This window comes from Podarcis tiliguerta, assembly GCF_965153285.1.
Source record: "Podarcis tiliguerta genome assembly, chromosome: 12".
NCBI lineage: Eukaryota > Metazoa > Chordata > Lepidosauria > Squamata > Lacertidae > Podarcis > Podarcis tiliguerta.
This window is the reverse complement of record NC_139545.1, coordinates 46179280-46206648: the sequence shown is the minus strand read 5'-3', so window position 1 is coordinate 46206648 and position 27369 is coordinate 46179280. Positions and strand designations below refer to the sequence as shown.

The following is a 27369-nucleotide window of genomic DNA, read 5'->3' as shown; positions in this document are numbered from 1 at the left end:
GTTTTCTTTAAGAGAGAATGGGTTTCAAAGAACCCTTAAGCAGACTGGGTTGTGTCCAATCAAACTCTAATCAGAGTAGATCCACTTAAATCAATGGGTCTAAATTAGCTGTAAGCCATTATTTTCAGTACAGTATAGTGAAGAAAACTCACACAATTCTGCACTGCTTTCCTGAAGAAAGCAGTTGAGATTTTGATAAATAATAAGCCTTCACTTCATTCATGTTAACAAAGGCATCTGCAACTTGCATTTGAGATTCTCAACCTATTACCATCATGCTTTCCCCTGGCCCCTCTGCTGTATAAAAACTAGAATGGACAATGTGTGGAAAGGCCTGGAAGCCCACCATAAGCCATTCTGACAGGGAAGTACAGGATGTAAATCAAGAGGTAGGGAACCTCCAGTCTGTAGGCCAAACTTGGGCCTTCCCATTTGGCCTATGGGGCTGTTTTTCAGAAACCCTGGCCACCTGACTCATGCCTGCAATCATATATATGCAATCAGGTGTGGGGGAGGTAAACACAGTTGTACAGGTGATTCAATCCTGCTTTGTGTAGGGTTTGAGTGTGCCTGAACTCAAGCTAGAATGCCTGAACCCAGCTGACGAGGGTAGAGAAGCTAAAAATCTGGCTGGCCAGGTCAAAAGGATGCCCACCCCTGATGCAATTGAAATTGACATAAAAGGAGTGCATATGAAAGGCTTCTGGTGCCTAAGGTGGTAGCCACATAAATGAACAAATGAATAAATAATTACAGTAATTGTATCAGCTCATGAAGCATAGCAGGAATCTGTTATAAGAAATACCCTTTTAGCAGCCGTCTCAATTTCCATGTCATCATCACAGTCTTCTCCAACTCTCTGCCATTCTTCTGTTGGGTCTTCCACTAAAACTTGTGCCAACCACTGTGCTAACTTCTCCCACAATGCTTCTTTCTGCTTCCTAGATAATTCTTGCAACAACTCATTCAAATCAAATGGATCTGCTGCATCTTTCTGTAAAAATAATACAAACCAAAAGTTTGTCACTGAACAAAAGCGTTTCATCCCACTCCAGGCACTTTTTTTCTCTTCATATTTACTTACGTGAAGTTGGATAAAATGCAAGAACTCCTTGTTGGCACCATTAAAAGCAGCCTGTAGAAAAGCTTCACGTTTTGCCATGTTGTATTACTTCGTAATCCATAAAAGTCTAAGAGGAAAACATTGCAACAGGAAATCCAATTTAATGTCAGAACAGCAATTCAGAACTGATTGGCATACAAACCTAGTTCACACACCACATTACATTTTTAATATGAATAAGAAGTATGTAGGTGCAGACTGCTCAAATGTCTCCGATTTGCTTCTCCCCTGCTCCTTACCTTGATACACTAGAGTGGAAACAAACCAGAGACTGGTTTCATACTAGGTGCAAACTAGTGATTATGGTTTGTTTCCTCCCCCTCCCTCGCAAAAAAAGAAAAGAAAAACTTTGCCTTCATGTTGCTTGCTTCCAAGAAAACATCTATTGCCTCACTAACCACTGCCCCTCTAGGTTACCTCCTTTAAACCTGGCAGCACTTGCACTTCGACTCCTTGGAGCAACTGTCTCCTACACTGCTGGCCTGGCTCTTTCTAAAGATGTATTCTGGCCCAGCTGTCTTTACAATATTTTTTTTCACCACATAACTGAATGTATTTAACTGCTGCTGCTTTAATTTGGCCATGAATTATTGTCCATCTGGCAGCAATGGATGTTTTACTGCTATTTTCAGTAATATCAGTAGTTTTAGGTTATTCCGTACACTTCTTTAGGTACTGTCTCTCTATGTTTCTATACTTCTTAAGTAAATTAATGGACTGGCAACTGTTCTGGCAACAGGGCAGAACATGTAGTATAACTAGCCTTACCACAATAGCTCACTAGTTCCAGCTACTGGCGATTCACTTCTTTATTGTCCTACACAATATGAATTTTGAGAAAAGAGATGACAAAGACGAAAGTATCCATAGGTTTTCTCTCTTGGCTCTTTTTGGCTACAGCTTGTTTACTGTGGCTATTTGCTCCCCCAGCCCCCGCCTGAAGCCAACCCTACCCCTACCCCCCCACCACATATTCCTGAAGTTGAAGGTAGAATATTTTTTATATTGCTTCTTTTTTAAAAAAAAAGGAACTGAAGGCAAACACACAATTCTCCTTTCATCATCACGTGCCTTTGTTCCCATATGTATGGGATTCCATTCCATTATATTCTATTCTAAACAGTACAGTGGTACCTCGGGTTAAGAACTTAATTTGTTCTGACGTCCGTTCTTAACCTGAAACTGTTCTTAACCTGAGGTACCACTTTAGCTAAAGGGGCCGCTACACTGCCGCCACACAATTTCTGTTCTCATCCTGAAGCAAAGTTCTTAACCCGAGGTGCTATTTCTGGGTTAGCTGAGTCTGTAACTTGAAGCGTCTGTAACCCGAGGTACCACTGTAGACCACTGAAATTAATGGACCTAGATTAAGTAAAGTAATTTCCACCTTGTATACAACCGCCCTTCCTCCTGTCACTTCTCTGTTTCAGACGCGCCTAGAAGTCACTAAATAACAACAACAAACCATTTCAAAGGTGTGCTTTTACCTCACTTTCTTCGAGCAGAAAAGGCAACCAGAGCAACCTACAAACGCCAGTATAGTAAACAGTCCTTTCCCCTGAGGCTTGCTATCGAAAAGGCACGTCACACGAGGAAAAAGGGACGGGACGGGACGGGACGATAATAAGCTGTTTGAATAAAATGTGGAATAGAGAAAGCAGGTCCTTAGCATTAATCCAGCAGGCCTATTCCTTTACCTTTCTCCACAAGACGCCCACCCTTCCGGCTCCCTGACTAGCAGGCAGCTGCTGGGCATTGGCCACTGTCAGGAATAGGTCACCACAGACCTAGCTTACCCTAACATAATTCCGTTTATAATTCACCTGCCACGGCCTCGCCCTCTCCCCTCAAAACTCACCGTTGAGAATCCACGACCAGCTCCGTTTGGCGCCCGCGCAGCTGGATTCGAATTTTCCCGCGAGCGGCAACGTCAAGAAACGACGCATGCGCGCCACAGAGGCCGGCTCGCGGCTAGTCATTGGACGAAGCTCGGAAGCGGGGCGGGGAGGTGAGGTGAGGAAGGAAGGGAAAGGGGCGGGGAGAAGCCGCGCGGCGAGACTTCTTCCGGTCTGTCGCCGGCTCTGCCGCCTCGCGCGTGCGCACTTGTCCGTCAGCCTTCGGTTGGGACCCGGAGGCCGAAGCTCCTGTCTCAGTGGCGGCGCTGCTGCGTTTCAAGGCCTTCAGGGCGATTGCAAAGGGTGTGGGTTTGTGCGCGCTTAAAGGGTTCGTTCGCTGAGGTGGTTGGTTTGTTTTTCAGAAATGATATGTATTAAGACGTGAGGTAAAACTCCCGTCTGTCTGGCGTTTATTGGAGGGGGGGGGCAGTTGAGACATCCTGGAGGTCACGTGAGGTACTGCAGTCGTAAACAAAATAGGAATAAACCCTCCCCCCTATTAAACACAGGAGGCTTCCTTACGAGTAAGCCATGCCTAGGACTGCATGCTTAACAGTGCAATTCTTTTCTCTTTTTTACGTATTTTTCAAAAGTTGTTATATACATCTCACAATTCTTTTTTAATTATTTCTCAAGGCTTCACGGTCCATCCCTCCTAGCTGACCTTTATTAAGCTGCACGTCCTTTTGGTCCAACCAATTACATTCTGCTTAAATTCCTAAGTTGTTGTTTTGTTGTTGTCATTTAGTCGCGTCCGACTCTTCATGACCCCATGGACCAGAGCACGCCAGGCACTCCTGTCTTCCACTGCCTCTCGCAGTTTGGTCAAACTCATGCTGGTAGCTTCGAGAACACTGTTGCACTATCTCGTCCTCTGTTGTCCCCTTCTCCTTGTGCCCTCCATCTTTCCCAACATCAGGGTCTTTTCCAGGGAGTCTTCTCTTCTCATGAGGTGGTCAAAGTATTGGAGCCTCAGCTTCACGATCTGTCCTTCCAGTGAGCACTCAGGGCTGATTTCCTTAAGAATGGAGAGGTTTGATCTTCTTGCAGTCCATGGGACTCTCAAGAATCTCCTCCAGCACCATAATTCAAAAGCATCAATTCTTTGGCAATCAGCCTTCTTTATGGTCCAGCTCTTACTTCCATACATCACTACTGGGAAAACCATAGCTTTAACTAGACGGACCTTTGTTGGCAAGGTGATGTCTCTGCTTTTTAAGATGCTGTCTAGGTTTGTCATTGCTTTTCTCCCAAGAAGCAGGCGTCTTTTAATTTCGTGGCTGCTGTCATCATCTGCAGTGATCATGGAGCTGAAGAAAGTAAAATCTCTCACTGCCTCCATTTCTAAGTTGTTGTTTACTGCTGCCCAAAAGTCAATCCCCACTTGAAAGTTTTATTTGACTGTTTATACCTCTTAAAACATTTCCCCAAAGTATTCCCACTCATCATTAATAGTTCAGTTCTATGTAGGTTTTATTCGGGAAGAAGTCCCACTGTGTTCAGTCGGGGGCATTCTCCCCGTTAACAGGTGCAGAGTTTGAGGCCTTGGGCCTTCTGAGTATTTATTGCCTTTATATCTGACCTCAAAGGCAAGCAAGATGGTCACATGGTTCTCGGCCTCCTCACTTACCCATCAATCCCGTGAGGTAGGTTAGGCTGAGAAGCGCAACTGGCACAGTGTCTCCTAGTACAGTGGTACCTCGGGTTACATACGCTTCAGGTTACATACGCTTCAGATTACAGACTCCGCTAACCCAGAAATATTACCTCGGGTTAAGAACTTTGCTTCAAGATGAGAACAGAAATTGTGCTCCGGCAGCGCGGCAGCAGTGGGAGGCCCCATTAGCTAAAGTGGTGCTTCAGGTTAAGAACAGTTTCAGGTTAAGAACGGACCTCCGGAACGAATTAAGTACTTAACCCGAGGTACCACTGTATATTGTCTGCTGCTGGAGGTGGGAATTCCCCCCCCCCCCCAGCCCAAGCATTTCCTCCTGGGTGGCTTTCTGAGGGCCAGCAATGATGAGCCTGGCAAAAGTGGGTGATCCAAGTAAAGGAAATTGTACTTTTTCTACTGTGCATCACTCTAACCTCTATCACGTCAAGTAAGAAGCGTTATCAGAGTTCATTGGCCAGGGCCAATGGGGGGTTTTGGCGTAGGACTGAAAGAGGGGTCTGGAGAGCTGCATTTGTTCCCCAGACCTTACATGTTACAATTAAGAGCCAGTTAAAAGTATCAGAAATTGGCAGGCTGCTCTGCCACCACAGGTGGAACTATGGATTGAGGAGCAGTTGAAAAAGAGACTTGTTTTTGACTGCCAAGATGCTGTTAAGAAATAGAATAGCATTTTGAATTTATTGAAATTGTTTATATGGTATGTAGCTTACTACCTCACAGAGAAAGCAGCAGAACCTTCATTTCTTTTTCTAATTTTATAGGCACATTTTTTGTTTATTATATGTTAGGATTCCCAATTTGTCATTTAAAATGCTACCTGACAGAGAACCTTTCTGCTTCCAGCTGTAATGATGCCACCTAAATCTAAATGGGGAGGCCGATATGGTGTAGACTAGCCCCAGAGTATATGCAGAGTACAAACCAGAAGTTGACAAAGATGACTTTCCCCCCCAGTGGGGTAAAACACATTGTACTAAAGTTTGGCTTCAGGGTTTATTAATTTTTTAGATATTTATATGGGGCTAGGCACTTATATGGAAAAGTTTTATAAAACAAATATATAAGAAAGCAGCTTTTATTAAAGTGTATTGTGCAGGGGGCGGGAATAGAAAGTGAAGTCAAGTTAAAAATAATTTGAGTTACTCAAAGAAAACTCTATGCTGCTAGAACTGGAACCAGGAACCCACAACACTCTGTGCATGTGCAACTTCCACAACTGCAGACTGTGGTACCATCCTGGAGTCTGGACAGTGACATATTCTCAGACTTTGGGCTGAGTCGTTGCCGGATATATTTCTGGCTTTGGCATGTTCTTCAGTTCTCTGGCTCAATTCCTTGACTCCAGTTCCTTGGCACAACAACTGGTTCCCCGCTCCCCTCTGACTGCCGTTTACAGCTCAGCTTTAACAGCCCTACAGCAACAGTGTGGAGGCAGTTTAAATAAGAGCAGCCATTGTAAAGCAGGGATATATGCCTAATTAATTGGCTGGCGCTTCCATTTGCAAGCAGTGCCAGGGTACAAATTGCAGTAATTTATCAGTGTTTCCAACTCTTGAAAGGTACCCATCAGGTAAACTCACTGAAATACCGCTCTCCCTACAATTTAACATAGCTTATTAAATTCAGGTTTTTATTTCAGCATGTCCCTGCAACTAGATCTTGACACAGAAATCATAGCAGGCTGAATATAACAAAGATCAGATCTTAAGTGATACAGCAGAAAACAAAAAAGGGATGTAAGAATTGCTTTGTGCAGGTAATAATGAGCCAGTTGTCAAGTTTTTGCAGGGTGTCATCCTTCAACAGTACCTAAATTGTACAATTCCATTTTGACGTGTCTGCACATCAGTTCAGAATAATCTATATCTTTTTTATTAATCATATACTTAACTATCCTTCTCCCGTCAAATCTTGTTAAAGCAATCTGGGAAAGGGGGCCTTCAATACAAGGTTGCTGAGCAACAGCAAATGCAAGCTTGCTTCCATGCTGTCCCTTCATCAGACAATCTTGTCCCCCACCCCCACCCCCTTGAAGAGATCCCTCTTATCTGTCAAGGAGTCTAGAATGCCTCAGGCAAGCCATTGTAATTTTGTGTATTATTCACTGCTATCAGCAGTAACAAAAGTAATATTCCCAGAATGTGACATCATATGATAGCTGGTGAATCTGTTTGGCTATATACCATCTATGCCCCTTCAGAAAACTGTTATTTTGACATGAGAGTCAGTTTTCTTTTATATAGTGCGCACTTGAGTGGTGAGGAGACAGTTCTGGAACAGCTATTTATATTACAGTAAAGCTTATTTTATATACACTTTGTTACTATTGGATTTCTTTGCAATTGACGTTTAATGTTTCCTCCCATTTCTATTTTTCATTTCACTTACGGTATTACTTCAATAATTTTTATAAAATTGGAAGGTCACTCATAAAATTCTCCTAAATCCTATAGTAGTTTGCCTTCCTCTCACTTAGGAAAATGGGGCATCTGTCATGCACTCTGCTGCAAATGTTAATATGGCCAGGCCAGAAATTCAAGGGACTTTCCAGAGGACTAGATTCTATTTCTTATGCATATCTTCTCTTGTGATTCTACTTCTGCTTCGGGGTACTGCAATTTCCCAGCACAGGGAACCTTCTTACATTATTCTAGGAAACCTAGCAGTTCCTTAGGGTTTGAAGTCTGATATCCGTCATCCAAATGCCCTATCTCATAATCTGCTTTTTAAAAGCTCTCACAAAAACAATAGTTAGCACACTATTACTGTATTTACTATTACTTTTTGGGGGGATTTTTATGGAACTGTCAGTGTGGATTTGTAGGGCAATACACCTTGAAGGAGTGTAGAGGTCTAAATGCACAAGCATAGTTTACATTGATAAGTCAACAAACATTATATATGCCATCTTCTTATCCAATTCTAAATAATTCTGCGTTTTTTGTTTTTTTCATTATGTCTTAACTTACAGATATTTAGGCTAATAACATTTTCTTTTTCTTTATTTTTTTCAGTTTCATCCTTTATTATTTTACTCACATGATATACATTCTTTACAACAAACAAGTCCAAAATAAACAGACAACTCCAAAATAAAATCATATGTAACAAAACCATAAGTCTCATGTTTTCATTTACACTGATTTCCTCTCCGATACCTTTACTTGATATTTCTTGCTGCTTTCAGCTTTCCTTATAGAATCTTTATGAAAATTTAAATCTCTTAAATCCTATAACAATCTTTAACAGTTTCAATTAATCCCTTCACCTCCCTCCCCCACAGCCCAGTACTTCGCTCCATCCGTGTTTGATATTCTTTACTATTATTTTTGTTATTGCTGTTATTCACTTTGTTATTCCATCCTTAATATATTATCCTATCTCTTTGCGCCTTTTATACTTTTGCATATTAATTTTTAAGCTCCAGCACAACTTTTTTCATGTATTCCTTAACGCATTCCCACTCTTCATTAATTTTTTGATTAGAGTAGCCTCTAATTGATGCTGTTAATTTTGCCATCTCTGTGAATTCAAGAAATTTGATTCTCCATACTAATAATTCTGGTATTTTATCAGTTTTCCAATTTTTTGCCACTACGATTCTGGCTGCCGCGGCTGTGTAACGGAATTCATTCCTTTTATCCTTAGGAGCGTCACTCAATACTAAACCCAGCAAAAATGCCTCTGGTTTTTTAAAGATAGAACTCCTAAATATCTTTTTAAGTTCTTCATGTATCATAATCCAGAATTGTTTCACCACTTTGCACCCCCACCACATATGATACATCGTCCCCACCTCTGTTTTGCATCTCCAACAGAGATTTGATTTTTTATACATTTTTGATAGTTTCACTGGGGTGAGGTACCAGCGGTAAAACATCATTATATTTTCCTTAATCAAATAGCACACTGTAAAATATATATCAGTTTTCCATAATCTTTCCTCCCTGTCTAAATGAATTGTGTGGCCCAGCTCTTGTGACCATCATTTGTTCTTTTATTACCTCATCTTTCAGTTCCTATTCAAGGAGCAAGCTGTATAATTTCAATATTATTTTCCTCTTTGGTTGCAGAAATTCACTTTTTAATTTTGAAGTTTTCTGCATTTCTACAGAATATTTTTAACCAGCCCATCATCCCACTTAATCCCAGGGTGGGGTACAAAAACCAGACATAAATCAGGAGAGTGGTACCATAAAAAGAGAGATTTTAAAAACCAACAGCCAGCAATGTTTACAAGATTTCCTCAGCAAGCCCATAGCAAAGGGCACATTCATAGTACATATAGTACATTCCTCAAATTACGATATACCAGGAAAAAAACCCTGGTACAACTAAAGCTTTTAGCTTTTGTCCATGAATAGGCTGAACTGACTGGGAAGAGCACTTATTCATCAGAATCTATAGCACCATCTAGTGCTATTTATGAGTTGTGTGCATGATTGAAAAAGCACACTATTTGAGATCGCATCAGAACTGTTACCAAGAGCTCACTTTTTTGTCTCCTTATAGCTTAAAAATGTACCACTTATCTTAAATTACCTTATTTAGCTTTCAGTGACTTCTTTTTCACCTAGGACAGCAACTAAAGTTAATCTCAGCATCCTTAATTTAAAAACTAGTTTATTTCTGTTTTCCACCTAACAAGGAACCCAGTGATGGAGACGATCCCAGGTAACAGCTGGATTTAGATGATTTTTTTAAAATGGGTGAATCAATCATCGTGTTTCTTTATCCCAACAGAAGACTGTGACTAAATGGACATCATACCTTTAAAATCAGAGGGAACCCCCAGCCTGTGGGCCAAACTTGGCTTACTGGGCCTACGAGGCTGCTTTTCAGAAACCACTCACACCTGCCATCATATGTGACATAAGGTGTGGTGGGGACTGAGATGCCGCTGCAGAAATCAGCCTCCCCTCCCAGCCTTTGTGCCTTTGTAGAAGTGAGTACCTTGCTCACCAGTTTATGATATTTGTGGTTGGCCAAATAATAGTATTGCCCAAGTATGCATTTCTGAATTTCTTATGGGCCACCACAGCTGCCTTTGCTTATAGGTTAAAAAGCAGAAATAAGTAATGCAAGAAAATACAAAATCAGCTGTTGTAAGACAGTGCACATAGGCATTTCTATCACGGCTGAAATGTTGATGGAAGTAAAAGAAAAGCAGACCTGACCCAGTATTATGAGAGTTTTCTATGCACTGGGCAACTGAAGACGTTTCTCTTCTGAATTGAAAACCATTTTTAAAATATGCCTTATTTGCTCCATCTACCTTCTCTGAAATACCTTCATCCCTCCCTCTTATCTTCAAGATGGTAACACAATGTGAGTGAGTTCTGAAAAATGTTGCTTCTGCAGGAAACCAATTACAGAGGCTATATCAGTGTAGATATCCAACCAACAGAAGTCTTGGAAGTAACTATCTGCTTTTTCTCAAGTTTCATCAATGGCATAAGCTTAGGCTTATCAATGAACCTCTTCCCTGTACCGCAGGAAGTTCCTATTGATTTCAGTAGTCAACATACATACACAGAATACATGTCTTCTGATAATGCAGTAAATCACTGATGCACTAATGACTGCCTGTTATGTCGGGTAAATAAATATTTAAGACTTTCTTGGAATGAAGGAAAAAAAGATCCACCAATAGCTCCCATATGAATCATTTATTGAATAAATACATGCAATTGCAAAATTACATGAGCGAAAGAGGCAATCTGTACTAAACTGATCACCCTATCTCCTCCCTTCAGCAGTTGCTGCAAGCCTGATATAGAGAAGGTTCAAATAATTTAATCCAAAACCCACGTAATATAGTGACTTGGTGCTTGGATTATAATAGCTCTAAATGCAAAGTGCTGCTTTCCTCTCCAGCAACATAGAGCACTGAACAGTTTCAATAGCACGCAACAAAAACTGGTAGATACAGAGAACAAAGCTTGGGTTGAAACAAAGTATTTAAGCTTTCCTTTAAGGCACAGAATTAAAAAAATAAAGAACGCGGAAAGCTAGTCTGATGACATTCAGTCTTTGATTTGCTAATGGAAAAGTCATTCTTCCTCATCTTACCACCACCAAGTTGCGGACAGAATAGATTCATGCATGCAGCTTCTGATTTCCAAAGGTAGAAAAGAGCATTTTTTTTGTAATTAGCCAGGATTTTGGTCCAGATTTTTGAGAGCGAGCTCCTCTCCACCTGAGGGCCACCTTGATGAGTTCTCACATTGTTACAAATCCCTTTTTGCACACATTTGGCATAACTCTTACTATTGTTATTTCCTCATGCAGGATACCTTGGGATGTAGGGAAAGAACACTGATATATACCAGGGATGAAGAGAAAAGGTGACGGCTTTTACTTTAATAACAGATTGGAAGTATTTCACACACACACACTAGTAGTCTGCATTACCTCTATGCATTCCCACCAATATCCAACTCTTAATGCCAAGGTATTGCAAATACATGAAATAGATGTTACCATACCTGATACTCAGATACTCAAAAAAGAATTTTGTAGGACCATCCTGCCAAATTTTGACACTGAGAAACCTATTTGTTCTACGATGTTACATGCCCACATGTTGGCATTATGGCATCCTCTCCCAAGAATCTCATCATTTAGGAATTTCAACATAACTAATGCCACCGTACAATGCTCTTACTTACTAATACCAATTTTAGCCAGGAGAGAATACTAGGGTATATGGGTTATTAGTTTTATTCAAAAAGACTTAACTTCGAGTCGCATTTCCCTTGCCTTCATATTTCTCATAAGGGCTAGTGGTAACTACAGCTTATGGCTTTTCTTCTTCCTATTATATGTTCTCCTTTGTTTGAGCTGTCTAACGGTGGTCATATAGTGAAGATGCTTAAAAGGAAGTAAGGGACCACCTTAATGTAAGCTATGTTTATGGTGAGCCTCTCTCTCAGAGCTCATGTACATGTGCCAAATTATCTGAATGATGCTGCACAGGTCTGCCTAGCAAAGCTGACACAATACAACTTGATGTTACATACGGGATGCCAATGGGTATGTACAAAGGTGTCACGCCGACAAATGAAAATGAAATTGTTTTTTAAACTTGGTATGAACAGTCTGCTACATCTATATGACAGGCACTTCGGTATTCTTAGTATACTTGAAGGGCACATGGGAATCTCTTCTGTGCAAGCTCAACTGAATGGTTCTTGTGCAGGAGGCATTACTGTTGGATTATTCCAATTGTCTAAGCGAGGATTAAGGTTATGTAAGTTTAATTATAAAGCTAGTATTCCAGAAGTTTATTTACCCACAAACATTATTTTGTAGTCAGAAGCCACCCCAAGAGAATCAACTAATGATAAATTGTTATTTTGTTTTTAAAAAGCAATTGCATATTTACCCAAGATTGTGAGGCTACTGTCTGCAGAGGAAGTGTACTGTTTCTTGGGTTAAACCACAAAAATAGACATTTTTGTTAAAAACCATCTGAGAAAGCTTTCCAAAAAAAGGAAGCAATAGATATAATCACTGCCCCATTGATTCTGTTCTGAAAGTAACAATGAATAAAATGAAGCAAAACGTTCACACTCAAAACATTTATCAAGTCCATTTGTTGCAAACCACTCCTGCATTTCCTGGGCCTGTAAAAATCAAATGAAAAAGCTGCACTGATTAGAACGTACATCTGATTTTAAATGGCTCATTTTTACTGCATTAACATCATTCTGATCCACACATTCCAGATTCATGGCTGATTTTGCAGAATTTGGGGAGCACACGGTCTGCTCAATCTCTAGTGACAGATTCCTTAACTGGTGGTGTATGAACTAGTCCTTGCAGCAGAATGCAGTGGTGTTTTGAATGGAATGTGAGTGTTTCACATAGATCAGACCCAAAAGAGAAGGAACTGCTCCAAGCATTGAAGCAACTGGAAAAAGCTAGCCAGAAATCTAGATATTGAGCTTTCTATAATATGAGTTCCAATTTAAGAGACCTGCAGGCATTTTATGATAGCACTGATAAACGTCCTAGAGACCCAGTTAAAGAAGCTTCATATGTAAAACAATCAATGTGATTCCACCACAGATTCTGAATTATTAGGGTGGTTATCAATTCTTAATCTGCAGTACATCTTAACCATACTGTTGCATAGGCAATTTTCTGGTATTTCAGGTGGGGCAAATAAATTCTGAACAGGAAGCAATGACTGCAAAAGTGCATTACAAAACACTGTACTACTCAAGTCTTCACTTTTGCATCTTAAGAGACTAGATGAATATACTATTATTTCAACACCATGATCATCTTATTTTCATACAGTATTTTTTTTGTACAGTAATTATATATACTTTTCTTTATAACATCTGGATGAATTTTAGAATTATATGAATTATCTGAAATTCCAAGAATACCTTTCTATATAAATATTAAAAGTTAATATTTTGTACTCTCCCATTTTGCAAGGCTTAAAGGCCAGAAATATATGGGCTAACTGTTCAATTAATTCCTTCTGTACTTTTTCTTTTCTTTTTGAAGAAATCAGTCATCTTAGGATTAAGACAATTTTGCTGTGAAAACCGTTCCCTAAACATTTTGCCTTAAACTTTTAGCGTGCATTTAAAAGAAAAAGATCTCATTTGTGTTTACATTTTCCTTTTGTCTTCAAACCATTGGGGGAAACTCTCTTTAAAAAAATAGCCTCTATTTACATGGCAGACACCTTGGTGAGATATGAAACAAGATAGGAAAACCAGATAAAATCTCACTTTTCTCAAGGTTACAAATGCCATAAAAGGTTCCATTGAAACATGGTTACTCTACAAACCCTATTGCACATTAAAGTAGCTGTAACAAATGAAGGAAAAAAGGCTAACAAACGGACTTAAGCCTACATATAATGTCCAAGTATTATAAAACTGTTGGGAAGTGTTGGTTGAGCCTAATAACTAAGAGTTATAAAAAATATTAATACATCTGTGTGAACAATGTTGATAAAATATATAAAGGATGGCAAAAGTATATGAACAGGAGCTTCTGGCATCCCAAACTGCCTAAGGTGCAATATGCGGCCTTGTACCATCTTCTGTCAGGTCATACCTAGAAGGCGAAGAAAAAGAAGAGCAGTCTTATTGGAGGCACCAAGAATAAATAAGATGGAAAGAGTGCCAGTGTGATTGTACTTACCACTGGGTGCAACTCTTGGAAAGTTCTTCAGAAGCCAGTGGTATCAATACCTGTGCAAGAAAAGAAGCAGCTAATTAATTTCCGAGAAATCTGGGCATGCTTATATCTTGTGGGAGTGATTTAACACTTAGTTTTTTTAATTGTAAGTGCCCTACAGCTGCTTAAGTAGAACTTTTGCTGATGCCCTCTCTCAAACTTTAAAGGCTAGAATCTCATTGTGACAGCATTCAGCAACACATTTTGCGGCACAAGTATGATACAGAATTCCCATGTGCTGAATCTGGATAGGTACTTGTAGTTGTTACGCCACAAGCCTCAATCACCTTCCCTAAAAAGGGAGTTTTCAGCCAGTTGGAAGTTGCAATCAGTGAAAGTGTCCAGGGTGGGCTTTTTCAGGAATGATCAACTCGCTACCTTTCAGGACAGCTGGGACCACGAAGATGCATTGACCACACCCTGAACCCGCTTGGGGATACCCCTCTGGTGAAGGAATGTCCGCCGGGTGTGGAGCACACTTCCTCCTGCAGACAAAGCCACAGCTGTCTGAACATCATGCCCTCTATCTAACCTTTGCTCTCTTAGTGGCCTGCCGTGCCCTGTCTGTGACCTTTGTCTCCTTCGTCATACATTGTTCAAGGGGGAAATGATGCAGTGGAAACAGGGGCCAAAATAACCTTGTACCACCTCTCGATCTCGGGATTGGAAGATGTGTAAAGGTCACAGTCCAAAATGTATCTGCCTGGGTTTGCATACTGTGCTAATAAAAAGAGCCTCCGCAGAGCTAGCTGGCAGCATGCCTGTGCACAGCTCACCTGCATTCCCAACTCCTGCCTCGTGCCTTCACTTTACTCTGGCAAGCTTTAATAATCCAAGATGGTCAAAGGTCAAGGAAATACAGTGGTGCCCCGCAAGACGAATGCCTCGCAAGACGGAAAACCCGCTAGACGAAAGGGTTTTCCGTTTTGGAGGTGCTTCGCAAAACGAATTTGCTATGGGCTTGCTTCACAAGACGAAAATGTTTTGCGAGTTCCTGCGGGGTTTTTTCCCTCCCCCCCCCTTTTTCCCAAGCCGCTAAGCCGCTTAACAGCTGATCTGCTAAGCCGCTTATCAGCTGATCCGCTAAGCCCGCTAAGCCGCTAATGGGCTTGCTTCGCAAGACGAAGAGACTCGCGGAACGGATTCTTTTCGTCTTGCGAGGCACCACTGTACATTCTGGCTGCATCATCACAAGGACTGGGTATTTATTGGGGGCCTTGCAAGGGTACTTGGCAAGCTCACCAGGCTGGGGCCTATAGCTCAGATCCTGAGGCTACAGCAGGCAGCATCTCTGCTCAGACAAAAGGCAGGTAGATAACTCTCCTCTCACGCAAAGTCACATTGTCTATTTCTAGGGGTGCAGCTTCTGGGGTAAGAGTCAAGAGCCAAGGCCGAGGTGCAAGGCTGCCCTCCTACCATTTCTGTAATGGCTGGTGACTTTTTGGAAGGCCCAGCTGCTTCAGATTTCCTCAGGTATTCCAGATCTGCACTACACAACATTGCAGGAAGTGGGTTGACTACTTGTGGCTCCCACGTTGCTGCACGGAGAAGGCCCCACGCTCAATTCCCAGCATCTCCAGGTAGGAATGGGAGAGATGCTGGTTTGAAATCCTGGAAAACTGTTGCCAGTCAGCACAGACAATACTGGGCTAGATGGACCAGTGGTGTGGCTCACTAAAAGGAAGCTTCCTACATTCCTATGATGTGATGCTTAAAGCCCTCTGTTCTTAAGACTGTCTGTCTCATTTTGCATCTCCTGCATCTTCCAACATTCAGCTTCACTGATGATTCTAGGCTGTAGTATTTTGAGAAAGGAAGAACATTTTAACTCACACTTACCTGCACCAGCATTCCATGGTATTTTTTCTTTATATCTGTAACTTACCTTACCAAGCAGCCCTTTGTCTTTGGATAAGAAACCTCCACTGTTCTTCACTGCTACATCTAACGTCCTTCTCTGTACTTCAGGTAATGAAACACTGAAATCAAAGCTGAAAAGGGAAACAATCTTTCAGAGAAAACAATCTTAAAGTGAGCTTATGAAATGGAACACAATAAGGCATCGGATACAGGATACCCAGCAAGTTTAGAATCTCTGTTTATATTTTTATTAAATTGTATTTCTAAACTGCAAAACAGGTCTGCAGGAGGGAAATCCCTGAAATTCTGAAAGCAGCCTTTGAGAGATTCCAACTGAGCTTGAATGGAAAAATATTCACGAACATAAACTCCCTCTCACCTCATGGTGAGCACTTCCCTCTGCAAAACTATTTGCTTTCTGAGGTTTCTGTCCATCTCTACTTTCTAAGCATACCAGGCTACTAAAACCAATCATCTTTTAAAACAGACATTGTACTAAACCATGTTCCCTGTTTTAAAATAAGTGTTAAAGAAAACACAAACTTGGGAAATCTGTTTACTCCTAAACAGTTTACTGTATACTCCTGATTACTTCTATTTCACTGCAAGCAAAGGAAGATTGTGTCAACTCCATGTTGTAAAAACAACAAATGAGAAACTGCAACATACGCCTGATCAAACACTGGATTTAAATTCTTCTTTGAAACGCTTGTTTTTCTTCTTCCTGATCTCCTCTTGTCAGGCAATAAATACATTCGGACATAGGGGTCAGATCCTTCTTCTGAAAAGGCAATTAGATTTCTAGAAACACAAAATAACCACATTAGAACAGAGGACATTTATTTATTTTAAAGTACACTGTCTCGGTATTCACACCAACTGCCTCGGTATTCATCCTCTCGGACTGACTGTCTTCTGTATGTGCTGATTCTTAATCTCTTCTCTCCTAACATATTGCCTACTGTATACACAATCACTCTCCTGCCTCCCAGAAAGAGGATTCTGGTTACAAGTAGCTTTCAATATGAGGCAACTGAGAGAAATGGAGATCAGGAAACAGCACTAATGGAGAGGTGATGGGTTGTCAAGCCACTACATTGCAATAACAGAAGCCAATGGTAAAAAGATGCTGCTTACGGTTACATACTGCTCTGAGCATTGCTATTATTCTATTGCAGTATATTTAACAAAATGTTTCAAAGAAAATAAAATGTAACGGTTAATAAAAAAAAACCCAACATTAAAAGCAATTTTATTAAAAAAGCAAAACAAATGAAATGAACAGCTAAAGGTAGAAAATCTCTCTTATATAGTGAACAAATGGACACTTGAATGCAACCCCGGTGATCCATGCCCTGGTAAGCTCTTGTCTGGATTACTACAATGTGCTCTACATGGGGCTTATGTACAGCTTGCTTGGAGACTGCCGCTAGTGCAGAAAGCCGGTATTCAGTGACTTAAGAGTGATGTGCCAATTCAAAGCCATATTACTCCTATTCTCCATGACCTGCTGTGGCTGTTTGCTTCCAAGCCCAATTCAAAGTGTTGCCATCAACTTACAAAGCTCTAGACAGATACATGACAGAACGCTTTTCCCAGTCTGTGCAACTGGAGGGAGCCCTTCTTAGGATACCGCCGTCCCGTGATATCCAAGGAACTGTGGCCTATTCAAAACGCTTCCTGGTTGTATTGTGTTGACCTCTTTGCCTCTAGAGGTCCATCAGTCTTCAACTATTAGTTTCATTGGCTTTTGCAGACATAACCCTTCACCTGGGACAGTTCGGCTGAGAGATCTGCTGAGCCACAGGACAGTTTGTGGGAATGGTTAGATGGCTTTTATGGTTATATTCTGTTGTTGGGTTCTTTGTTGTTGTTCTACTGTGTATTGTAAAGGTGAACTGCTTTGTTATCAGATGTGGAGCAGTGTATAATTGGATTAAAATAAATGAATAATAGTAGTTTTGCTGCAAGATACAGAAAGAAGCAATATAATACTCACCTACATGTGTGAACCACAACCATAAGTTTGTTTCTTTGCGAGCTGTGCCGAATTGTTAATTGAATCTGTCCCAATGGAGACTGTCCTAACGTTGTGCCGCTGTGAAGAAGAAGAAGAAGAGTTTGGATTTGATATCCACTTTATCACTACCCTAAGGAGTCTCAAAACAGCTAACAATCTCATTTTCCCTTCCTCCCCCACAACAAACACTCTGTGAGGTGAGTGGGGCTGAGAGACTTCAGATAAGTGTGACTAACCCAAGGTCACCCAGCAGCTGTATGTGGAGGAGCGGGGAAGCGAACCCGGTTCACCAGATTAGGAGACTACTGCTCTTAACCACTACATCACACTGTCTCATAAAACTGTCAATATTCAGTTGCCATATTGGGGAAGCAACTGACATACATAAGCAGGTTTATTTCTGTTTTCTTGAAAGTTTTTATCCCCTCAATAGTAAGGATATGACCTTTCACAAACTCAGAAGTCATGCCGCATGCTGTTTTAACCCAGCTTTTTCTGGTATAAATACAGTGGAGATAGACTGCCTGGAGGAGCAGAACGAAAACTCATCTAATCTATAGGAATCCCACAGGAACACTCTCCCCACTTGTGACTCTCAGTAGCTGGTATTCAGAGGCACACTGCCTCCAATAACGAAGCCAGAGCATGCTTCATATCTACTCTGCAGTGAAGGTTACATTACAATGTACAGATGCAGCATGTTAGGCGATTGCTGCTGTGTGCAAATGTCAGCAGACTGCATGAACTCTTCTTCAGGCACAGTAGTTTTAAGAAACAAAGGGTGATAAACATGTTTAAGAAAGCTGTAAAGCCAAAATAACATATTCTGTTACATTCAGAAGCTTATACATCTGAATGGAGAAACACCCCCAAGTTACTAAATGCATGAGAATAATACAGAGAAGTCAATAGACAATATGAGCTCTCCATGTTAGTTGAAAAAGGATCCTTGCTATGTGCCTCACATTTAGGTTAGAAAGAGCCAACAGAACGTGAACTAGTGTACCAATCAGAATGGGGTCCAATTTAGGTTGGTAAATTTAAAGACATACCTACAAAGGCAACAATAATAATGAGAACTGTTTACTCATGCTCTGGTGTCAAAAACTCCACTGAGTTGCAGAGGCAACAAATATTTTTACAACCGATAATACTGCACTGTTCATTTATCTTCTGTGCAGTGGCAAATTAGGTATAGTTGCTATTTATAGACTAAGGATGCCAGCTGTCATCAAGCTACATAATCTTTATTTTAAGACCTCACACGGCAAGTTTCAGTTTGTAATTCTCAGTGGTCAGTAAGACTGTGTCAACATATGCCAGTGTTTTTGGAAAAAGTATCATTCCCCCTGGAGAGGTTCTGGGCATAAGGCAAAGCCTAATTGACCACTATTATCAGAACCAGGAAGGATTTTTTATTACAAGTCATAGTTAGATGGGGATGCTGAAGGCACCCTCTCATCAATGTTCATAGGTTTGCTGCAACATCGCACCCTGTAGTCTAGACAAGATTTCATCAATCTGGTGCTCTTCAGATGTTTTGGACTACAACTCCCATCAGCCCCAGCTAGCATAGCTGCACAGCCCAAAACAACCGGAGGACACCAGGTTGCTGAAAGCTTGTCTAGACTACATGCCCTGTTCTGTAAGGAACCCTAGCTCCTCACATCCATTATGTTTGATGGCCTTCCTGGTTCCTTCCTAGCCTAAAACCTAATGTAAAAAGAATTCAGGACCATACTTTTCAAGTTGTCTCAGCCGCTGCCGCAGCTCCTGCGTGGCAATGGGCAGTGATATGTCCGAAGCGATACTTGGAGTAGGTTCTTTGACTGAAAGGTGGCTGGGAGAATAGCTCAAGTTGGAGGCAAGGAGACTGGATGAGCTTCTGCTGAGATCTGTTGGCCACTGAGGACTAGGATTAGAGGGATGGCTTTTTTCAACCACATCAGTCTTTTTATCAGTGTCTGTTGTTGTGGAAACTGGGTGTTTGTTCAAGTCAGTTGCTGGAGAACTGGGGACCTGAGGCTTGAAAGGACCTTTTCTTCCATCTTTGGAAACGGAGGGCCTCTTGACTTGGGCTGAGTGTTGGTGGTCTGGAGACCTCTCTTGCTTTTCAAGAGAAAGAATCTAGAAGCCACAGAACAGAGAACATGGCATTAATTTCTTGGCGCAGTACAGAAAGGAACTGCAATTTATTTTCTTTTTTTAATGCAATTTGTTTTCTTCCAAACTTGGGGACATATATTTGCATGTCACCACCCCAGTTCTTTAACATAGATTCATTGAGCTCATATACCCTGAGTGCAATCTTCATGTTTACAGTGCTGTTTGGACCAGAATTGCTAAGATGAAATCTCTGATGCATAGTTAGATCTTGACTTTCAAGAAGCTGACTTAGAGGAAGCTTGAAGTTTCCCAAGGAGCACTGGTGTTGTTCATCTTTGACCTATTGGAGAAGGAGAAGAAACAGACCACACTGAACATTTTAAATAAAAACTGACTCAAATTCATAAAAAGGATCAGCCACTTTTCAATAAAACTCCTTTTTTAAACAACAACAACTTCATGCTTCTTCACTAACTGGTTACAGAGAGAAAAGCAGGTATTTTACTCAATAGTGTTAATTCTATGGAAAAGGCAATAATCTGCCAAAGTCGAATTAAAGTAAAACTGCTGTCTGGAACAGCAAAACAAAAATGTAATGATTCAGATATGAATAACAATAGCTGAATTTGATTGCTCACACTGGGGGGGCTTTAGATTCATGGCCATCAGCTCCATTTGATAAGACATCCAAATTCCAGCACCAGATGCAGTCAAGTTTACTGTGACCACCAATATAATAATAATAAATTTTATTTATATCCCGCCCTCCCCAGCCGAAGCCGGGCTCAGGGCGGCTAACAACAATCAAATAATCAAACAATCAAATAATCCAACATTCTAAAAACATTTCATTATAAAAATTAATTAAAATCAAATTAATGGCAACCGTTAAGCAAAATTATGTGCAGGTTGCCAGAGGAGGGAGTCAGGCTGGGCCCTGACCAAAGGCCTGGTGGAACAACTCTGTCTTGCAGGCCCTGCGGAAAGATGTCAGGTCCTGCAGGGCCCTAGTCTCTTGTGACAGAGCGTTCCACCAGATTGGAGCCGCAGCCGAGAAAGCCCTGGCTCTAGTTGAGGCCAGCCTAACCTCTCTGAGGCCTGGGACCTTCAGGATGTTTTTATTTGCAGACCGTAGGTTCCTCTGTGGGGCATACCAGGATATAAACATTAGAGAATATATTTAAAATGCTACTGCCTGGTCTAGTAAAACAAATTTGATTGTGCAAACTGTTCAGCATTTGCAGAAGTGACACAAGGTTACCTAAGATCTTGTCATCCAAATGAGTAGAAGCGTCAAGATTGGGGGTTTTGTTTTTGTTTTTTGGGGAATCTTACAGAGGTCACTAATGCTTTAGGCCCATAGGCACCTTCGGATTTTTGAAAGAGTACCATGAATGCCACCACCTCTGATCACTACCCTTCTCATCAGATCAGTCACCCTACTAGAGACGCAATAAAAAAGAAAGAATGCACACACTTCACATTCCCAAGGGATCTGTGGAAAAGCTGGATCCCACAGAATAAATATGAGCCTTGGAAATGACATAGAGCTGAAGGAGGAAGTGGGAAAGAGTGTCGCTCTGCCAACTTCCTTCTTTTGCTCCATGCACTTTTCAAGGAAGGAAGAGGTAACCACCCTCACAACTTCATGTCCAAGGGGGTAAGATTCATTGGCACCACGGCAAAGCTTCAAACGTGCCATAAACCAAAAGCTCATGCCATGACAAATTTATTGCTGTGTAAGGTGCTAAAATACCTTTTTTCCTGCAACACATTAACATTACTAATCATCTGGAAGAAACAGTGGTACCTCGGGTTACAGATGCTTCAGGTTACAGACTCCGTTAACCCAGAAATAGTACCTCGGGTTAAGAATTTTACCTCAGGATCAGAACAGAAATCACGTGGCGGCAGCAGGAGGCCCCATTAGCTAAAGTGGTACCTCAGTTTCAGGTTAAGAACGGACCTCCAGAACGAATTAAGTTCTTAACCTGAGGTACCACTGTATGGCCATGCTGTTTTAGGAACGGTGGAATCAAAATACTAGATGGGGGAAGGAGGAAAGTAACCCATGGATATTGGAAGGGATTACTTAGGGGCAGGAGCTGGTATAAGCAGGGGAGAGGCAAAGACCTGAGAGGAGAAAGACATCTTACCTCAACTTCTAGCTCTTGCCGTCTAGGGTTGTGAATAAAGAAAGTGAAGTTTTCCTCCCATACAGGTTCATTGGTCTTATAACGAATCTATTCAGGGGGAGGGAGAAGTTTGTTTATTACAATTAATAGCTAAAAATAAGCTCAGTTTATACAGTTGCCTTGCAACTTTCACATACTGTAATCTGAAAAAATTGTAAAGTTCATACGGCCTAGAAAAATCACATGGAAGCTTACATGGTGAATCAAATGCCCCTTATAGATTTAAATGACTTTCCCAGCATATCCAAGAGCCTGTGTAACATAATGGCAAGTGTGGGTTTGGATGTAGGAAACTGAAGTTTAAAACCCCGTTTCAGCTGCTAGATGGTGGCTTCAGGCAAGTCTCTCATTGTCTCTCAGCCTAACACAATTCACAAGGTTATGAGGATGACTGCAGAGGCCTTGGGCTCCTTAAAGGAAAAGTAGGATACAAGAGTAATAAAGGCCCAGTCCTTCAGGATGGGTTACAACACAAATGTCACTCATTTTTCTTTGGTTTAACAAATTAACCTGCTCTCACAGCCTGCTTCTCAATAGGAGGAGGACTGCAAACCCCTCTCCTCTTACGTGTAACCAGTAAACAACTGCGAGCAATGAATTCACAAGAATACCTCAATATTTTTCCAAGGTAGATTTAGGTCTTTGAGCTTACCTTACTTTCTTGTGCCTTGTGTCCAACCGTTAGCAAGACAAGGGGGTTGGGGTTGCTATTGAGTTTCTTTCCTGACTGAAGACGAAGGGGGGGGGGGAATGAAATTCTTTTAATATCTCATTCAGGCTTTCCATCAATCGAAACCAGCCCACCACCCATTTATTTTGTACTCTTTACAAAGTTGTTTATAAGTTATGAGGCAAACAGCAATCACACACACCTACCTTGAAATATTCTGTACAGGGATACTACCGACACAACTGAGTTTCAAATTCCTTCCCATATTCTACCCCCCACCCCACACTTTTGAATGAAACTGTTCCATAAAGTTCAACCTCTCAATCTGTTAATAAGCATTTCAAATCTCAGAAAAAATAAATGAATGTTGCAGTCTGCATGCAGATGGGGGATATGGATAAAGCGCAAGCTTAGAAAGCTTATTTTATTACATGTATGATGGAATTTTATGATTAAGCTGAACTTCGGACTCATAAAACATCTTCTTTTTCTTTTCTTTTTTTTGGAGGGAGGAGAAGCAAAGAAGGAGGTGCGCTATGATATCTTATAGGTTTACTTATAGGTTTACCCAACCATCTGCCATGTCTGAGCCTTGCTCCCCAGTTGCATACCATTAGGTCAAACTGCAAAAAGTAAACAGTGACTTATCATCATTTCACAGAAACTGAACATTCCCCAGTCGTGAATGTCTGTTAACATGCTATAAATTAATGTCTCACAGAAACACTTTCATTAAAAAGAGAAGTATATACAACAGTTAATCCGAAGCAGCTATTAATGTTGTTAAGTCATTACCTAGATTGTTAACAAATTTATTTGAACTTGAGACATAGGACAAATTAAAATGCTTAAAAAGCAGAGGTTAATAAACTATGTTAAATGGTTAGAGGTTCATAAACATGTATTAAATCAGCTGTTGTCCTGAAATTTTCAAATAAAAATATTTTAAAATTTAGATTTAATTGATACACAAGCTATTGTTAATGCCTCTCTTTTTAGTGATCATTATCTTTCACTGAATAAAGCTAAAACTTTTAGATTAGGAGAATCATACAGCATGTTTTGATTCCCATCAAATCAGAAGGGTTTTTTTATTGCAATTCATCTTTAAGTGCAAATTCAATTTCTCATACAAAATACTCAATTTTAAAAGAAATAAGCCATATCATTAATCATCTATGTGCTCAGGAGAATAAAAGGAGAGTTCCTTTGATCCTCACCAAACATGCCCCCCCCCCCAAATATTAACTATGGGGCTGTTTGCCAAGAAACTGGTTTAGTGATCACTGAATAAAGTAGATAACATTAAATCAAGTTCTCAGCCACCAACCTTTACAAGATTGAACTTTTTGTTTTCTGGGTGCTTGACTTTCTGTTTTCCAAATAGTTATGCCTATCCCTTCTTATTTCTCACTATTCACAGGTTTCCTTTATGTTACTCTCTCTTTTTAGTCTTCCTGAACGCTGCAGTTAAGAATCTTTTTTTTTTAATCATACAGAAGAAGGATAAACAAAGTGTGTATTTTTGCAGTGCACTGAACTGTCTACGAATATAAAAATCTCTCCCAGTAGAGGGAATTTCTTTACATTTTGCTAATCCAATGCTGTAAAGCGGTGCATAAATATTCCAGGAATATTGAACAAGATAAAGTGTATGCTCCCTCATACAACAGCTGCAAAACAGCAATTTTAAATCCTCGCACGTGGGATCCACTAATTTGGCTGAACTTGTTTCTAACCAAGCCTTATGAGGAATGGTTGAAGGAGCCGGGTAGGTTTAGCCTGGAAAAGAGGAGACTGAAAGGAGATACGATAGCCATCTTCAAATACCTTAAGGGCTGTCACCTGGAAGATACAGCAAGCTTGTTTTCTCCTGCTCTGGAAGGTAGGACCCGTAGCAATGGATTCAAGTTACAAGAAAGGAGATTCCGACTCAGCATCAGGGAGAACTTTCTGACAGTAAGAGCTGTTCGACAACGAAACAGACTCCCTCGGGAGGTTGTGAACTCTCCTTCATTGGAGGGTTTTAAGCAGAGGTTGGATGGCCACCTGCCATGGATGCTTTAGCTGAGATTCCTACATTGCCGTGGGTTGGACTACATGACCCTTCCAAGTCAATGGTTCTATTATAATGGCCAGTGAGAAGAAGCTGTAACTTCCTGTCCACAGGGACAATTACTGTAACCCACCCTGTGATCTCCTGATATATAGACTTAATTAATAAAATAAAATTACCGTATTTTTTGCTCTATAAGACTCACTTTTTCCCTCCTAAAAAGTAAGGGGAAATGTGTGTGCGTCTTATGGAGCGAATGCAAGCTGCGCAGCTATCCCAGAAGCCAGAACAGCAAGAGGGATCGCTGCTTTCACTGCACAGCGATCCCTCTTGCTGTTCTGGCTTCTGAGATTCAGAATATATTTTTTTTCTTGTATTCCTCCTCCAAAAACTAGGTGCGTCTTGTGGTCTGGTGCGTCTTAAAGAGCGAAAAATACGGTATATCCATCCCCTTTGAGCCTGTTTCCAGTTAAGATTGTTCACAGGGGAGGAGAGGCTGACTGGGCATTTGCATATGCATGCACATGTTTGTAAATAATCCTTTCTTTCCAACCAATGGCACTAATTAAATCTTTCAGCGTCTCTGTGCTGCAAGCATATTTTGGAAAGATTACTCCTATGGTGAATATACTGGAGGCACCCTCCTGCTACTTGACAGAACTCAATTTATGGTTGCCACTGGTTATCTGTCTATGTGAATTCTGGCCAGTACCTATAAGGGTCATCCTGAAACATGCTGCTATGAGTAAGTCTACAAGGCTAGTTTCTAATCAATTTCATTTTGATGTTTTGTTGTGCTGGAAGATAGGAATGAACCAATGGGCTCAAATTACAGCGGAAATGATTTAGACTAAACATAAGGAACTACTATGGATTCCTCTTTGTTACAGGTTTTTAAGAAGAACAATTTTTGATTTCCTGCATCAGAAGAGGGTTGGATTAGATGAACTTCTGAGATTGTTTCCAACTCTATAATCGTAATATTCTTAAAGTGCCCCTTGTACTAGCCTTATTATGAAGACTTCAGCTTTCATCACAGATTACTGATAAATTTGATTACGCTTTAAATACAGTAAATGCATGATTCACAGTAGAATCTGGTAGTCTTGTCTTTGTTAACAGCTTTGTTTTTGCTTAGTTATAATAAGGTTTTAATGTTTACAATGCTACACTGATACGATTTTCGGTGTGCTGCCTCACAGACAAATAGATCAACACTCTGTGTCTTAATGCCTGGTACCAAGTAGTAAGATTATGTTCTGTGGCACAAAAAATACATAGGAATGTCAATCTGTTACAGGTGACTCTGTGACTCCATTTAACGTTGTGACTTTAAGTGGAAAGGTATATTAGCTTTACCTTCAGGGCTTTCTGAACAGCCGACTTCTTCAAGGCATCTGGATTATACTCTAATGGATTATGCTTTTAAAGCAGAAGAAAATGAACATACAAAGGGTTAATAAGGCATGCAATGAAGCACTTCTATGGAGGTTAAGTAAGGACAGGACAACAGGGGACCGGGGGGGGGGGGGAACATTCTCGGAATGAAGGGGAAACAAAAAAATGATTATTTCAAAATAATACAACAAAGTCTTTTGTTCTCAGTCTATCTTTAATTCCAGTATTCTAATTAGACCCCATTTTTTCCAGTAGGGCTAATATTCTTCTCCCTTATTGTTCTATTTTCAAAGCGGTACGACGCAACATAAATTTCTTTTTTGAATTGTGGAGATGTACAAATAGGAGTGGATTTAAACAAGATTGGCCTCTGACCATTTCCATTAACAATTTCTCATTTTATGTTGGTAATAGCTGCATCACCCCAGAAGTGACTCAGGCAAGCTATTAAGAATTAAGCTACCAAGAAAAACTGCGATGCTACCAGCTGAATAGGAGAAGGGGCTTCGAAAGAAAGCAAACAGGTGTTCAGGGTGCCATTTTCCCCCCATGGGTTTTTGAAGCAGAACATAATATTTAATGGGAAAGTTCTGCTTTGAAAGCTCATGGCATTTGCTGTTCAGTAATAGAAGCAACTCTGCAGTCATGCTGTAACCCAAAACAGGACGAGAAAGTTTGATTGTTCCAGAAATAACTTTTTAAAAATTCAATTACACAGGATTTTTTTCCTGTTTTCTGCGGGGGTGGAATAATCTGGTATGAAGTTGTTAGACACATACAGTTGTCTCTGTTTCAGGGTACAGCATGAGTTTTGATGTGGAAGTCATGCATTAAAACAAAAACAAAAAACCAATCCCACAAACCTGTTGGAAAGAACTAGAAACGTGAGGTAAACAGGATTGCAATGTTTTGTGGTCCTTCCTTCTTCAGGGGGTAAGAGAGAGAATGGACATAGTTTCTTATCTCTGAATATAGCTCCTTAGAAAGAAATTTATTTCCCAGGGCCATAAGTAACCCAATAAGTACACTCAAGAACACGAAGTTCTTCTTGAAGCAATGGGTCAATTTGAGTCAGGAGCATTTCAAAGAGTTGTGTACATACCACACTCATGCTACTGGCAACCTGGGAAGGCGTCTTAAGAATCAAGAATTGACAACACAACG

At 40.7% G+C, this 27369-nt stretch overlaps 2 protein-coding genes and 1 long non-coding RNA gene across 12 annotated transcripts in view; 1 reads left to right on the top strand and 2 right to left on the bottom strand.

The window, feature by feature from the left end:
- The window catches only part of NCAPG2 (non-SMC condensin II complex subunit G2), a 38828-nt gene extending 35720 nt beyond the window's left edge, over nucleotides 1-3108 (bottom strand). For 3 of the 7 annotated variants that reach the window (XR_014503653.1, XM_083406134.1, XM_083406139.1), the window contains exons 1-3: nucleotides 2982-3108; nucleotides 1085-1190; nucleotides 806-994 (exon numbers count right to left, since the gene is read on the bottom strand). Coding sequence is in view for 6 of the 7 variants with exons in the window: in XM_083406134.1 (XP_083262260.1) it covers nucleotides 806-994; nucleotides 1085-1162 (267 nt within the window). In the remaining variant the exon portion in view is untranslated. Of the gene's footprint in view, nucleotides 1-805; nucleotides 995-1084; nucleotides 1191-1891; nucleotides 1980-2610; nucleotides 2761-2820 lie in introns of those variants that run through there. The other 4 variants (XM_083406135.1, XM_083406136.1, XM_083406138.1 and 1 more) reach the window with 4 other exon arrangements.
- Nucleotides 3109-3120: 12 nt separating this feature from the next.
- Nucleotides 3121-13211, top strand: LOC310661105. Its single transcript, XR_014503715.1, has 2 exons — nucleotides 3121-3404; nucleotides 9437-13211. It is a non-coding gene; the product is annotated as an uncharacterized lncRNA (long non-coding RNA).
- Nucleotides 10348-27369, bottom strand: part of ESYT2 (extended synaptotagmin 2) — a 68896-nt gene continuing 51874 nt past the window's right edge. For 2 of the 4 annotated variants that reach the window (XM_083406199.1, XM_083406197.1), the window contains 10 exons: nucleotides 26167-26229; nucleotides 22734-22808; nucleotides 22043-22129; nucleotides 20077-20226; nucleotides 19522-19907; nucleotides 17760-17858; nucleotides 16430-16561; nucleotides 15786-15891; nucleotides 13865-13914; nucleotides 10348-13777 (listed from right to left, as the gene is read on the bottom strand). In XM_083406199.1, coding sequence (XP_083262325.1) covers nucleotides 13732-13777; nucleotides 13865-13914; nucleotides 15786-15891; nucleotides 16430-16561; nucleotides 17760-17858; nucleotides 19522-19907; nucleotides 20077-20226; nucleotides 22043-22129; nucleotides 22734-22808; nucleotides 26167-26229 — 1194 coding nt within the window. In that variant the 3' untranslated portion in view covers nucleotides 10348-13731. The remainder of the gene's footprint in view (nucleotides 13778-13864; nucleotides 13915-15785; nucleotides 15892-16429; nucleotides 16562-17759; nucleotides 17859-19521; nucleotides 19908-20076; nucleotides 20227-22042; nucleotides 22130-22733; nucleotides 22809-26166; nucleotides 26230-27369) is intronic. The other 2 variants (XM_083406200.1, XM_083406198.1) reach the window with 1 other exon arrangement.